This window comes from Parambassis ranga, chromosome 6 (assembly GCF_900634625.1).
Source record: "Parambassis ranga chromosome 6, fParRan2.1, whole genome shotgun sequence".
In the NCBI taxonomy this organism is placed as follows: Eukaryota; Metazoa; Chordata; class Actinopteri; family Ambassidae; genus Parambassis; species Parambassis ranga.
In genome coordinates this window covers 6,655,523-6,668,798 of record NC_041027.1, presented here as the reverse complement: position 1 = coordinate 6,668,798, position 13,276 = coordinate 6,655,523, and the positions used below count along the sequence as shown (strand labels likewise).

At 41.7% G+C, this 13,276-nt stretch overlaps 2 protein-coding genes across 2 annotated transcripts; one reads left to right on the top strand and one right to left on the bottom strand.

Moving 5' to 3' along the window:
- Positions 1–260: 260 nt before the first annotated feature.
- On the top strand, positions 261–7,841 carry LOC114437384 (titin-like). Its single transcript, XM_028408037.1, has 4 exons — positions 261–463; positions 881–980; positions 1,243–7,491; positions 7,596–7,841. The coding sequence occupies exons 1-4, from the start codon at positions 443–445 to the stop codon at positions 7,628–7,630; spliced, it is 6,405 nt and encodes a 2,134-aa protein (XP_028263838.1). The 5' UTR covers positions 261–442; the 3' UTR covers positions 7,631–7,841.
- A 1,535-nt stretch (positions 7,842–9,376) lies between these two features.
- uevld (UEV and lactate/malate dehyrogenase domains) lies at positions 9,377–13,239 on the bottom strand. The gene is made up of 12 exons (XM_028407843.1): positions 13,099–13,239; positions 12,541–12,625; positions 12,383–12,448; positions 12,136–12,299; positions 11,911–12,052; positions 11,742–11,836; positions 11,541–11,646; positions 11,164–11,334; positions 10,907–11,071; positions 10,550–10,631; positions 10,326–10,449; positions 9,377–10,194 (listed from the first exon to the last, which is right to left on the bottom strand). Exons 1-12 carry the CDS (start codon positions 13,138–13,140, stop codon positions 10,030–10,032), a joined length of 1,407 nt encoding a protein of 468 aa, XP_028263644.1. The 5' UTR covers positions 13,141–13,239; the 3' UTR covers positions 9,377–10,029.
- Between the last annotated feature and the right edge of the window lie 37 nt (positions 13,240–13,276).

The window sequence follows — 13,276 nt, the reverse complement described above, 5'->3', positions numbered from 1 at the left end:
GCATTTTATAATCCTGAACCACTCCTGTTATTGCATGGTTGACCTTAGGTCAAAACATCTTAATATGTGTTTAATAATATGTTTAATAAAATATTATGTCTTAATAAACAAACTCACATGAAGCTATTTCATGTTAAATGATCATTTTATAATCCTGTTTTAACAGGAATAGAAATCCTGCTGAGTCACTTTCCTGATTTTCCTTGCTGAGCCATGTAGGCTAAACTAACTTTGAAAGAATGAGCAGCTGGCCACCATGCTTATTTTAGCCACTGCATGCTTTTGGAGATAAAGCAGGCAGTGATTGGAAGAGCTGTGTATGTCTGAGAGTGTCTGGGACTCACCACGCTTGATGCATCTTAGCTTCCAAACGGATTAACTGAGCTGGCTGAATTTTGAGTTCACATTTATTTTTCACATTTATTTTTTTAGAAGTTTAAGAATGGAGGCAAGCAAAAATGAAGTAAGTGTCTGCTGAGTGGGAAAATGTGTTAATGTTAAGCAAAGTAAATGTTATTGTGCCATAGTACAGAGGGACATTGGAACAAAAAACTTACAGTTTATGTGTGTATTCATGTGTATTTAGTTTATGTGTGTATTCAGTTTATGTGTGTGAAATGTTTAATACAGCTTTAAGTGTTTGATGATAACAGACTTTTAACTATTTGGCCAAGCAGATGGGAGCAGGCTATTTTTAACCAGGAGTTTCTGTTACCAACACCCATTGAGACAGCCTACAAACATGTATTTAGGTTTCTCTTGTATAAAGAGGCTGTGGATAATATTCTAAAATGTGGATACAAACATAACAACACATATCGGCCTGTTTAGTATTTGTTATTGTCTTTAATCTCACTTTCTGTATTGTTTTCCCTCAAAGATAAGAAAGACAGCTGAAGAGAAAGCTCAAAATCTAAATATAAATGTGACACAGGAGTCAGATACCGCAGAGCAGTCATCATCTACGAGCATTGTCCAAGGTATGCCATGCATTTATCCTCTCCCAGTGTCACCTAGACATGATATGCAGATAGAATTATGCTTCAAAAGTTACTTTTAAATGTCATGATGTGTTGTTGAAGACATTTGTACTCAGAAAGGCCTGTAATATATGGGTTTAAAGCATTATGTTGGTATGTCTGCAATAACATCATCTTGTGGTACACTTTAACCAGTGTACCACATCCTCTGCACAGTGCTTCCATCTAATGGTATTATTCTGAAATACTTTTCTCGCTCCAGGCCATCCTGATTCTCCATCAGAGAATGCTGAACCTGCTTCTGGTGCAGATAAGGAAAATGCTGTTAAACCAAAACTCCAGATAACTTTTAGTACATTTACTGTCAAGAATGGAGAAGATCTTAAAGTAGAGATCCCAGTGGCTGGACACCCTGCGCCAAAGATTGAATGGAAAAAAGACGGACAGGCAGTTAAAGAGACGTCAAGGCTAGAGATTAAAACCAAAGCATCATTAACAGTCCTTCATATCAGACATGCTGTCAGGGAGCACTCTGGTCAATATGCTGTTACAGCCAGTAACAGTGCTGGAAAAGTTACAGGAGAAATCACTGTAGTTGTTCTTGAAAAGCCAGACCCACCCAGAGGGCCTGTGAGAGTTGATGAGGTCAGTTCTGATTATATTACTATCTCATGGGAGAAACCTGAATACACAGGAGGCTGTCAGCTTGACAATTATGTAGTGGAGAAACGGGAAACCACAAGTACAGATTGGCAGACTGTGTCAGCAACAACAGTGAGAACTACCATCAAAATTACCAAGCTTAAGACAGGAAGTGAATACCAATTCAGAGTGTTTGCAGAAAATAGGTATGGAAAAAGTACAGCAGTCAATTCTCCTATTGTAACTGCACAGTATCCATTTAGTGTGCCAGCTGCTCCTGGCACACCCTTTGTGTCAGCTGTGACAAAGTACAGTATGGTGGTTGAATGGGACCCCCCTGTCAAAGATGGAGGCAGCCCCCTCACTGGCTATCATCTTGAACGAAAAGAGAAGAACAGCATTTTATGGACTAAGCTGAACAAGTTTGTTATACCTGATGCTCGCTTCAAAACCAGCGGCCTGGAGGAAGGCATTGAGTATGAATTCAGAGCCTTTGCTGAAAATATTGCTGGACTCAGCCCATCTAGCAAAGTATCTGAATGCTATGTGGCCAGAGACCCATGTGATCCACCTGGTAAACCTGAAGCTGTTGTTGTTACCAGAGAGAACATCACACTCCAATGGGCTAAACCCAAGTATGATGGTGGAAGCACCATTACAGGGTATGTTGTTGAAAAGAAGGAGCTCCCAGACGGCAGGTGGATGAAGGCGAACTTCACCAATGTAATCGAGAATGTGTTCACAGTCACAGGTCTGACAGGTGGTCAAAGTTATGAGTTTAGAGTAACTGCTAAGAATGGTGCTGGTGTTTGGAGCACACCTTCAGAAAACATTACCATCATTGCTCAGGATGTCATTGAAGGCCCCACTGCAGTTATTGACCCGAAGTTCAAAAGTATTAGTGTTGTTCAGGCTGGGGAGACTTTTGTCATTGAAGCTTATTACTTTGGGAAACCTCTTCCTGAAGTAACATGGCTGAAAGAAGGAAGAGGAATTGACAAAACTTCAGTGAGACTGAAGATCAAAAACACCCTTACTCATACAAGTCTGACCATCAGGGACTGTACACGAGCAGATGGGGGACATTATATGCTGAGCCTCAGTAATATTGGTGGAACTACATCAGTTCCAGTTAATGTGAAGGTCCTGGATAGACCTGGTCCTCCTGATGGACTAGTGAAGGTGAAGATTGTCACAGCAGAGAAGTGCAACCTTCACTGGAATCCCCCTTTAAATGACGGAGGAGCCGGCGTTTCCCATTATATGATTGAAAAAAGGGAGACCAGTCGTGTTACGTGGACAGGAGTGGACTCTCATGTTGAGGCTGTTACTTATAAAGTGACAAAACTTGTCCCTGGAAAGGAATACATCTTTAGAATTGCTGCTGTGAATAAATTTGGTGTTGGTGAATTTCTGGAATCTGACCCCTTCATCGCAAAAAATCCTTTTACAGCACCAAGTGCACCTTCAACCCCTACAGCCACTGCTGTGACTGGTGACTCTGTAGTACTTGCATGGGAAAGGCCTGAGACTGATGGAGGCTCAGAGATTGATGGATTTATCTTGGAAAAACGTGACAAAGAGGGTGTTAGGTGGACTAGATGCAACAAGCGGAGACTGACTGAGTTGCGTTTCCGATGTACGGGGCTCACAGAGGGACATTGCTATCAGTTTAGAGTGCTTGCAGAAAATGATGCAGGTGTGGGTGCCCCCAGTGAACCAAGTGAATACATAAAAATTTGTGAAGCAACATACTCACCTGGTCCACCTACTAACCCCAAAGTGGCAGACTATTCAAACAGCACTGTCTCATTGATCTGGTCTAAACCCATTTATGATGGCGGAGCAGCCATTAGTGGATTTGTAGTTGAGATGAAAGAAGCAGCAGAAGATGAGTGGATTCCATGTACACCAAGCACAGGTATAGAGGAGACAAACTACACAGTGAAAAGACTAAGAGAAAACTCAGAGTATAATTTTCGTATACGTGCAATGAATGCTGCTGGAGTTGGAGAGCCTGTGGATGTACCTGGTCCTGTGGTGCCATCCGAAAAACTACAGGCACCAGAGATTGAGCTGGATGCGGCTTTGAGGAAGATTGTCAGTGTTCGGGCCTGCTCCACATTACGTCTTTTTGTCACCATCAGAGGACAGCCCGAACCTGAGGTGAAATGGTCAAAGGAAGGTGGGACTCTCAGTGAGCGTGCTCAGATTGAGGTAACAAGCTCCTACACTGTGTTACTTATTGAGAATGTGAATAGAAACGACACTGGAAAGTATCTGCTGACTGCCAAGAACTGCAGTGGCTGCAAATCAGCATTCATCAATGTCAAAGTGCTGGACTCTCCTAGTGCACCAATAAACTTAGAGTTGAAAGACGTAAAGAGAGACTCTGTTTCCATCTCCTGGGAGGCACCCTTAATTGATGGTGGAGAAAAGATTTCACACTACATTGTTGAAAAGCGAGAGGAGGCCAGGAAAGCATTCACTAGCGTCTGTAGCAACTGTGTGAGAAACTCATACAAGATTGACAACCTACAAGAAGGATGCTTCTACTATTTCCGTGTCCTAGCTGTGAATGAGTTTGGCACTGGGCTACCAGCAGAGACCACTGAGGCAGTTAAAGTTTGTGAAACTCCTCTGCCTCCTGGTAAAATCACACTCTGTGATGTCACTAGCAGCAGCGCGAAGCTCTCTTGGGAGAAGCCTGATCACGATGGAGGAAGCAAAATCACATGTTACTTTGTAGAAATGCAGGCTAAAGGAGAAGACACGTGGACTACATGTTCAGAGGGTAAAGCACTAGAAGTGACTATTAGTGGGCTGACCAAAGAGAAAGAGTACTTCTTTAGAGTGAGTGCTGCGAATGAGAAGGGAAAGAGTGAGCCAAAGTCCCTCTTGGTGCCTGTCAGAGTGAAGGACACAAGTACTGGACCTATTATCAACCTCTTGTCCAACACTTTCAGTGTGAAGGCAGGCAATGATTTAAAGATTGATGTTCCATTCAAGGGGGTACCACAACCAACAGCAGTCTGGACAAAAGAGGGCAACATTCTGAAAGAGACAAGCAGAGTGAATGTGACGACATCTGACACTATGTCCCAGATCATTATCAGAGATGCAACCAGGATGGATGCTGGTGGGTACGAGGTGACCCTGACCAACTCTGCAAGTTCCACAACTGCTGAAATCTTTGTAAATGTTTATGAAAGACCAGGACCACCATGTGACCTCAGTGTGGATGACATGAGTGCAGATTTTGTGTCTCTGTCATGGCAGCCTCCACATTACACTGGCGGATGTCAAATTAGTAATTATGTAGTTGAGAAAAGAGATACAGGAAGCACAACATGGCAGACTGTGTCAGCTACAGTTGCAAGAACATCAATTAAAATTTCCCGTCTGACACAGGGCACTGAATATCAGTTTCGTGTTGCAGCAGAAAATCGCTATGGAAAGAGCCACTTTGTTGAAACAGAACCTGTTGTTGCCCAGTACCCCTTCAAGCCACCAGGTCCACCAAACAACCTCCATGTTGTGCAGGCCTCAAAGTCTATTATGGTCATTGCCTGGGGCAAACCAGACAGCGATGGTGGCAGCCCTATTATTGGTTATCATATTGAATGCAAAGACCAAAGCAGTATCCTATGGACAAAGTTAAACAGAAGCCCTATAACTGAGAACCAGTACAAAATAACAAGTGTTGAAGAGGGTCTGATATATGAGTTCCGGGTCTGTGCTGAGAATATTGCAGGTGTTGGATCCTGTAGTAAAGCATCTGAGCCTGCAGCAGCAAGAGACCAATGTGATCCCCCTTCTAACCTTACAGTCACTAATATAACTAATAATTCTGTTACACTCTCATGGGACAGGCCAGAATACAATGGAGGAGCTAAAATTACTGGTTACATTGTCGAGCGCAAAGAACTGCCAGACAGGTGCTGGCTTAAGTGCAACTTTACAAACTTATTGGATACATTCTTGGAAGTGACTGGCCTCACAGAAGGTGAAGAGTACGATTTCCGTGTCATTGCAAAGAATGCAGCTGAGCTCTTTAGCCCACCCTCAGAAACCACTGGACCTATTACAATAAAGCATGATGTGATGCCACCCAGAATTATCTTGGAGGACAAATTTAGACAGGCGGTGGTCGTCAAAGCAGGAGACCTCCTAAGAATAGATGCTGACATCTCCGGCTGCCCTAACCCAACAGTGTTTTGGTTGAAGAATGGCAGAAACATTGGCACTAAAGGAAGGGTTGAAATAACAGCAACAAAGACACATACCGCTTTGCTTATCAAAGAATGTGTTAGGAAAGATTCTGGACAGTACACTCTGATGTTACAGAACACAGGTGGTACCATGACTAAGGCCATCACCTGCAAGGTGCTGGACAGGCCAGGCCCACCTGCTGGACCTTTAGAAGTGTCTGGACTGTCGGCAGAAAAATGCACCCTGTCATGGGGACCCCCTCATGAGACTGGTGGAGCTGAGGTCATGTACTACATTGTGGAGAAGTGTGAAACTAGCCGTGTTGCATGGACCCTTGTGTACAGTGACATGATGGCAACCACTTGCAAGATAACCAAGCTGCTCAAAGGAAATGAATACCTGTTTAGAGTAAGGGCAGTGAACAAATATGGAGAAGGTGAGACTTTGGAAAGTGAGCCAATCAAGGCAATGGATCCTTTTATGATCCCGTCTGCTCCAACTGATGTGGAGGTCACAAGTGCGACCAGTGAAGCTATGACAGTCTGCTGGAAGAGGCCTGCCTCTGATGGTGGTAGTCGCATCAGTGGTTACATCATAGAAAAAAGGGAGAAGCAGGGCGTCCGTTGGGCTAGGGTTAATAAGAAACCAGTTTATGACCTAAGAGTCAAAGCTTCTGGCCTGCATGAGGGATGTGAGTATGAGTTTAGAGTGATTGCTGAGAATGCTGCTGGGCTAAGTGAACCCAGTCTCCCATGTTCGCTCACCCTGGCAGAGGATCCAAAGTTTCTACCTTCCCCACCAGCAAAGCCCACCGTAGTTGATTCATCTAAATCCTCCATCACTCTGTCATGGAACAAACCGTTGTTTGATGGTGGAGCAGCAGTTACAGGGTACAAAGTTGAATTTAAAAAATCATCTGAAGAAGACTGGACTGTTGGTGTTCATAACACAGAAAATACAGAGTTTATAGTAACTGGACTCACAAACGGGACAGAGTATGTATTTACTGTCCGATCCATCAACAGGATTGGCATTAGTGAGCCTAGTCCTGAAACAGATCCTGTAGTAGCTATGGAGAGAGAGGAGGCACCCAAGTTTGACATCAGCCCTGAGATGAGGAAGACCCTAGTTGTTAAAGAGCACAGCTCCTTTACTTTGACTGTGCCTTTCACAGGCAAACCTGCTCCCAGTGTGACATGGGACAAAGCAGATGTAGATCTGAGAGTCAGGGGACTGATCAACACCAGCAGCTCCATCACCTCTATCACAGTGGAACGGGCAACACGAGATGATTCTGGCAAATACACCGTCAAACTGCAAAATGTAGCAGGATCTGTATCTTTGACGCTAAATGTGCAGGTTTTGGATTCACCAGGTCCACCAACACACATAACAGTTAAGGATGTGACCAAGAACTCTGCCACTGTTACATGGGACATCCCAGACAATGAGGGAGGGGCCCCTGTGAAACACTACTTTGTAGACATACGGGATATTAGCAGAATGGGGTGGACAAGACTCACAGACAAATGCCGCAGATTGTCTTATAAGGTGTCTGACTTAGAGGAGGGAGGAATCTACTTCTTCAGAATCACTGGGGAAAACGAGTATGGCATTGGTGTTCCAGCTGAGACCAAGGAAGGGACGAAAATGACAGGTATTATAAAATTTAAATTAACATATTGATTAGGTGTTTTTAGCAATAAAAACTATTACATTATTCTACATGCTGTTTTACTTTTGTTTTGTTTGATATTTCAGATACAACAGAATGGGAGACAAACCCAGGAGCTTAACGTGTCTACTACCCATCTTCTGACAATATCTTCAACACCTTCAGTTTTGTTTGTTTGAATTGTTATAAATATTAATAGACTGATGTCAGCTGTAGAATGCTTTTAAAAAAATATTTATTATAAGCACAATTATTGTTTTTTCTTTTTTTGTTATAGAAGACAAGTTCAGTTGCCATAAAGCTTTGATAAATAAAGGTTGTGAGAAGCACTATTACTTTGTATTATTTTACAATTACATCAATCCAAAACAATTAAAACAATTGATTCCTGGTCTAAGACGCTGCTTAGTGGCTTGCCAGAAATCACAGGGGGCATTTTGCTCAGATTCTAAACATAAAACAACATTTTTATGTGTTTTATTTACATTTTACAAACAATTAATAAAGCCAAGTCATTAAATTTAACTTTACATTTAGGTGGTGGTGGTGGTGCAGGGAAGAAGAGGCTGAGAGGCTTTAAGAAAATGTTTACAACCATTTGTAACACTGATATATGTCATACTGTTATGTAAAGCATGAATACCAAAAAGACCCCCAATGGTCTCAAATTAGAATACAATCATACACAGTAATGTTATTTTCACTTACCGTAGTTGAATCCTGGCTGCTTTGTCTTGTACACACTGTGGTTTCTCCTTATTGCCACCAGGGGGCAGACTGCAGCCCTTTACCCTGTTGAGGGCCTGAAACCACTTTATCTTTGTCTTGTGGAAGCTGTGGTCCATTTGTCGTGTCTCCTCGCTGCTGTCACTGTGCTTGATGACTGCATCAGAGGCTGGAGGGTAAGGAGAGGAGATTGTCACTATAGGTGTTCCCTGATTAATGTGTGCATTACTTTTTCTTGCTGCTCTACCTTTCCTAGAGTTAAGGATTTTAGTTCTCTGATTCTCTCAACTTACAAGGCCACAGTATGCAGCTGTAGCTGAAGGATCCACTCCTGTCCTGTGATTCCTGAAGTCACTGTCAGGTCCAGTCAGAACCATAATAAATTATTAAGGATTGAATCATTGAATCAAATGCATGGATTGCCCTACAGAATGTTTTCGGGAAATCAAATTGTAAACACCATTTCTACAAACACAATCTAGACAACAAAGAGAATTTAAGGGATTAGGATTAATCAGATGTATAGCCTCTTTGCTACAGAGTAATAGATGTATCAGGGTAAGAAGAGAGGCTGATGAAGAGAAGCAGTCTACTGCAGCACTCTGGACAGTTTTTGCATCAGTAAATCAGGTCTGGTTTCCATGTTATGTGCTGCAAAATACGTTCCTTGCTAATTGAAGATATAAAGTTGTCTGACTGGATGTCAAGGTCTGTTTGTTGTTCTGCCACTCCATCTACATGCTGTTCTATTAAAACGTCCTCCTGACTCACTGCTGTTGCAGCAACATGTACAGCTCCAGCAGCAGCATCCCTTGAGGTCAATATGCTAAAGAGAACCTGGAGAGGGCACCTGCATTCAGCCACAGCTTGTGTTATATTCAAGAGTTTAAAGTCGAAGCACTCAGTCACATCATAGTATTCTGATTATACTTATATATAATAATATATAATATATAATATTATATATTATACCTATACTTCACCACTCCCTGACTAGCTAAATTATTGTCATTAGCTGAACTGATGAAGCTACTTCGGGGGAGTGGTGAAACTTCACGTACTTCTCAATGCTTGAAAGACATAAATCACATTAAAATGTGACGTGTGTAAAAAAAGAATAAAAAAAAAAACTTTAAATTACTGAATGAAGTAGTTTACTGGAGTTTTGTCTTTTCCACAGTCAGTCCACATCTATATTTCAGATATTTATTGCACACCCACAGAAACCATGTCATGTTTCTTACTGTACATAATTTGGGAACCTCCTTAAAGTAGGTAACTATTAGTTAGCTGTTGCTGCAATGTAAACATAAATGGATTTAAATATTGAGGCATTTAGAAGCTTTCTGATGTAAAGAAACAAGAAGAAAAGTCACATTACTGATTCTTCACAAGCCATTTCACAGCATACTATATACATGCTTTATACAAAATCTGCACACACCTTCATTTTGATTTATACACACATCTTTGGTCAAAGTACCCTAAGCGTCTGAGTTGGTAATGACAAAAACATGATCATTCAAGCACTGCGAATCCTCCAGAAAATGCCATTTAATATGCTACACGTGTTTAAAATTGTAAATGTTATAACAAAACTAGCTTTTCTTATTTATGGTAAATACAAAATGCAATCTGTACATTAGTAGCGCTGGCTTAGTGCACCCTGTTCAACAAGTCTAAAGTGCACATATTTAAGATAACAGTGTCGTCCATAACTTAGACGCTTTAGGGTAAGTAGCTGATAAACTGAATGCTGAACTTCAGCACAGGTACTGTCAATGCACAAACTGCTCACAATCTGAGCTGACACATGAGGTTGGACAGGGATGTGACACTTTCCCTGAGTTTGGCGTCTTCTTCTTGTCCCAGTGAGACTCCAGCCAGACGCGTGGAACCATTTGATCCCATAATGCACGGCAGGCTGAGAAACACTTCTGCACCTATTCCACCCCAGCCCTAAAGTAAACAGGACAAGATACAAACCTGTGATATTTGTCAGAATTAAATGTCATTAAACAATCTGATGAGACCCTTACTACTACTCTGCTGAATATACTGTATCTATTGGTGTAATAATGAGACGCTACCTGAGCCAGTGTGGAGACGGAGTGTGTCTTCATTTTGTCTGTCAGTATGCTGTTTGTGATGTCAGCAATGGAGAGACCTACAGACCAAGAGCGCTGGCCTTGATTCTTCATAATCTCAAATGCTCTGTTGGCACAACAACACTAAGTTTATTCTTTTTTATTTCGAGCATAGCAGATGAAACTTTTGTAGACAGCTTTGAATGATCTCACCAATTTATACTCACCTGTCTAACAATGGTTTGGTAGTACTGGATGAAGAAATTTCTGCTGATGCATTGGAGATGCCATTGTTACTCATCACAGGAACTGCAAAAGAAAAAGAGGGACAAATCAAATCATGTGCATCACTAACAATTAGTCCTGTGAGTGGAAAGAACCAACAAGCTTATCAGGTAGTACAGCATTTCTGGGTATTTTAGTGCAATCCAGGAATGGGTAGATGAGCAAACAATGGCCACTGATGGAAAGAAGTTGTCAGAGGAAAAAGAAGGGAGTGAAGCATTTGTGTAAAGAAAACAATAATATTATAAAATAAGGACTTAGTGCCGATATTTAAAGGATTTCTGTATACTCTTGCTCACCTTTGTTTTCTGAAAGTTCTCCTATGACCCAGGCCTGTTTGTGAGTGTTCAGGTTAATATTCAGAATGTGACTTAGTCGCTCTGAGTCCAGGTTACACCCTGCGCCGATCACCCGTGTGGGAGGAAGGCCACTCTGTCTCCAGGCAACATGGGTCATGATGTCAACTGGATTTGAACAAGATAAGGAACAGAGTTACTAAAAGAAGATAATGATCAAAGAAGCCTGTAGAGAACCACTTTGTTTTACTGTTACTGACCTGGTTGTGATACAATGAGCATCACAGCGCTAGGGCTGAGACGAGCCAGATTTGGAATTATTCCTCTATACATGTCAACATTAGTCTGAACCACACCTACATACGACTGCTCGTCACTCCAGGCATTTGCAGTCACCACAACAACCCTAGAACCTGCAGAGGCTGACAAATCTAAAACAGGGAAGACACTGTGTTATCACGAGTTAACTAGTTGAGATGAATAATCTTGTTTCACTTTTTCCTATGATGCCTGTCCAAGTGGTGAGTCATCACATGCAGCCTCTCAAAACACAATGCCGGCAACTTAAGTTGTGACATCAGTGATGACTCAGCCAACAGGCACCTCTATCAGAATGTGACAGGACAGAGTGACGTACCTCTGGAAATTTCCACTTTTGGCAAATTGAAAATCTCAAGGTCTGTAGTGCCACCTTTGGTGGGACTCTCAGCAAGGTCAATCAAAACAAGTTTATCCACTTTGCACTAGATTAAAAGTGGAAAAAAAATATGACATGTTGACAATATAATTATAACTTGTATATAAAGACCATGTCTGCTGACATGTAAAAAGGGATTACCTTTGATAAAATGCTCATCACTAATGCCATTCCTAATTCTCCTCCCCCGATGACAGAGACCTTGTTTATTGGTTGATCGTGATGTCGGATTCCACCTGCAATTGACTCGAATTAAGCTAACACAACGTCATTACTGTTCATTAATAAATCTACAAATTAGGCAACCCACCATCATTGATCTGGAGATTAGAGACAAACGCCAGGAGCTCATGAGGGTCTTTGGTGTCTTCTGTGGTCTTTGAGGACAGTGGAGGATCCTCCTCAAACTTGGAAATCATCTCAGTCAGAAGACCCGCTACAGAAGACTTGGGCTTTTACAGCAAAAAGAAATAGCAGATGTTAACAACATCTGTGTGTATGTGTGCAACCTTCACCCAGACGGTATACACCTTACATGATCCCAGTTGTGCAGTCCTGGCAGGTAGAGTCGTCCTTTGGCATCTACATGTTTGCCCTCTCTAATGACCATGTTAGCAGTGGGTCTCAGGAGGCATATGGGAGGAGTGAAGGGAAATGAGTCCATCAACCAGAGCTGGATGGGGAAGTTGTAGGTGCGACCTTAGGATAGACACATATTTATGACATATTCACTTAGGTATCATTAAATTATAAAACATCTGAGTGGTCTGGGTCAGCCTTACCTTCATACTGGACAGGAAGGTTGCCAGTTAATTTCAAAAGGTCTTTTTGAGTGCCGTCACTGAATGCTGAAATTCATAATAATGGGAGACACCAGTGAGCATTCAAGTAGAAGAGAAATGTGAAAGTTTACAATAGAAGGATGAACAGACAAACTGACTGTATAAGGCTGTGGATGGTATCATCCCAGGGTAGAGCCGATGGATTTTCTGCAGCTCCTCAACAGCTACATCGCGAAATTTGTACTAATGTAAGAGGAGAGAAAAAAAACATCACAGGCAGGCAACAAAACAAAGACATACATATAACATGAATACACTATATTATATATATTATAAACATAAATACCATCTGATTATATTTTTGACTGACATGAATATTTTTATATTTAAGCCACTGCTTCTGTTTTCAAATTTTAGTTAATAAAATACACACGGACCAGTTAAGGCCTGTTTATCTTAGATTAATAAGTCGTTTAGGGTGTTATTCAGCAGTATGATGCTTCACACCAACCTTACACTATCTTGTTCTCTTACACCTATATTAGAACATAAGCTCTGTTCTTACAATGACGTGACATCAAGTAACACAGCTGGTTGATCCAGTTAAGGAAGGTTGGCAGCAGCTAACAAACTAGCAAATAGGCTACCTTTGCTAACCGGCATTTATAGGTAGAAGTTGCCACATGGGGCAGTTTTTAAGCTGGTAAATGACTAACCTTTGACAGGATCCGCTGTATTTTCTCAGAAGTGAGGTCCATCTATTCAAGAAGAATTCAAAAGCTAACGTAAATCCTCGTTTATGTCCTCCTGTCAATTTACTTCAACTTCAGCTATGAGAAACTTCCGCAAACTTTCAGAGGTAGCTAAGGGAGGAGGTCTAACCAGCCACCGCCC

Bases quoted from the DNA above. Each gene is read 5' to 3' on its own strand.
- LOC114437384 (XM_028408037.1), top strand. From the start codon at position 443: ATGGAGGCAAGCAAAAATGAA. The intron at 464-880 runs GTAAGTGTCTGC...TTTCCCTCAAAG, and splicing joins TGGAGGCAAGCAAAAATGAA to ATAAGAAAGACAGCTGAAGA. The intron at 981-1,242 runs GTATGCCATGCA...TTCTCGCTCCAG, and splicing joins ATCTACGAGCATTGTCCAAG to GCCATCCTGATTCTCCATCA.
- uevld (XM_028407843.1), bottom strand. From the start codon at position 13,140: ATGGACCTCACTTCTGAGAAAATACAGCGGATCCTGTCAAAG. The intron at 11,837-11,910 runs GTGGGTTGCCTA...AGTCAATTGCAG, and splicing joins TAATCTCCAGATCAATGATG to GTGGAATCCGACATCACGAT. The intron at 10,195-10,325 runs GTAGCGTCTCAT...TGTTTACTTTAG, and splicing joins CCGTCTCCACACTGGCTCAG to GGCTGGGGTGGAATAGGTGC.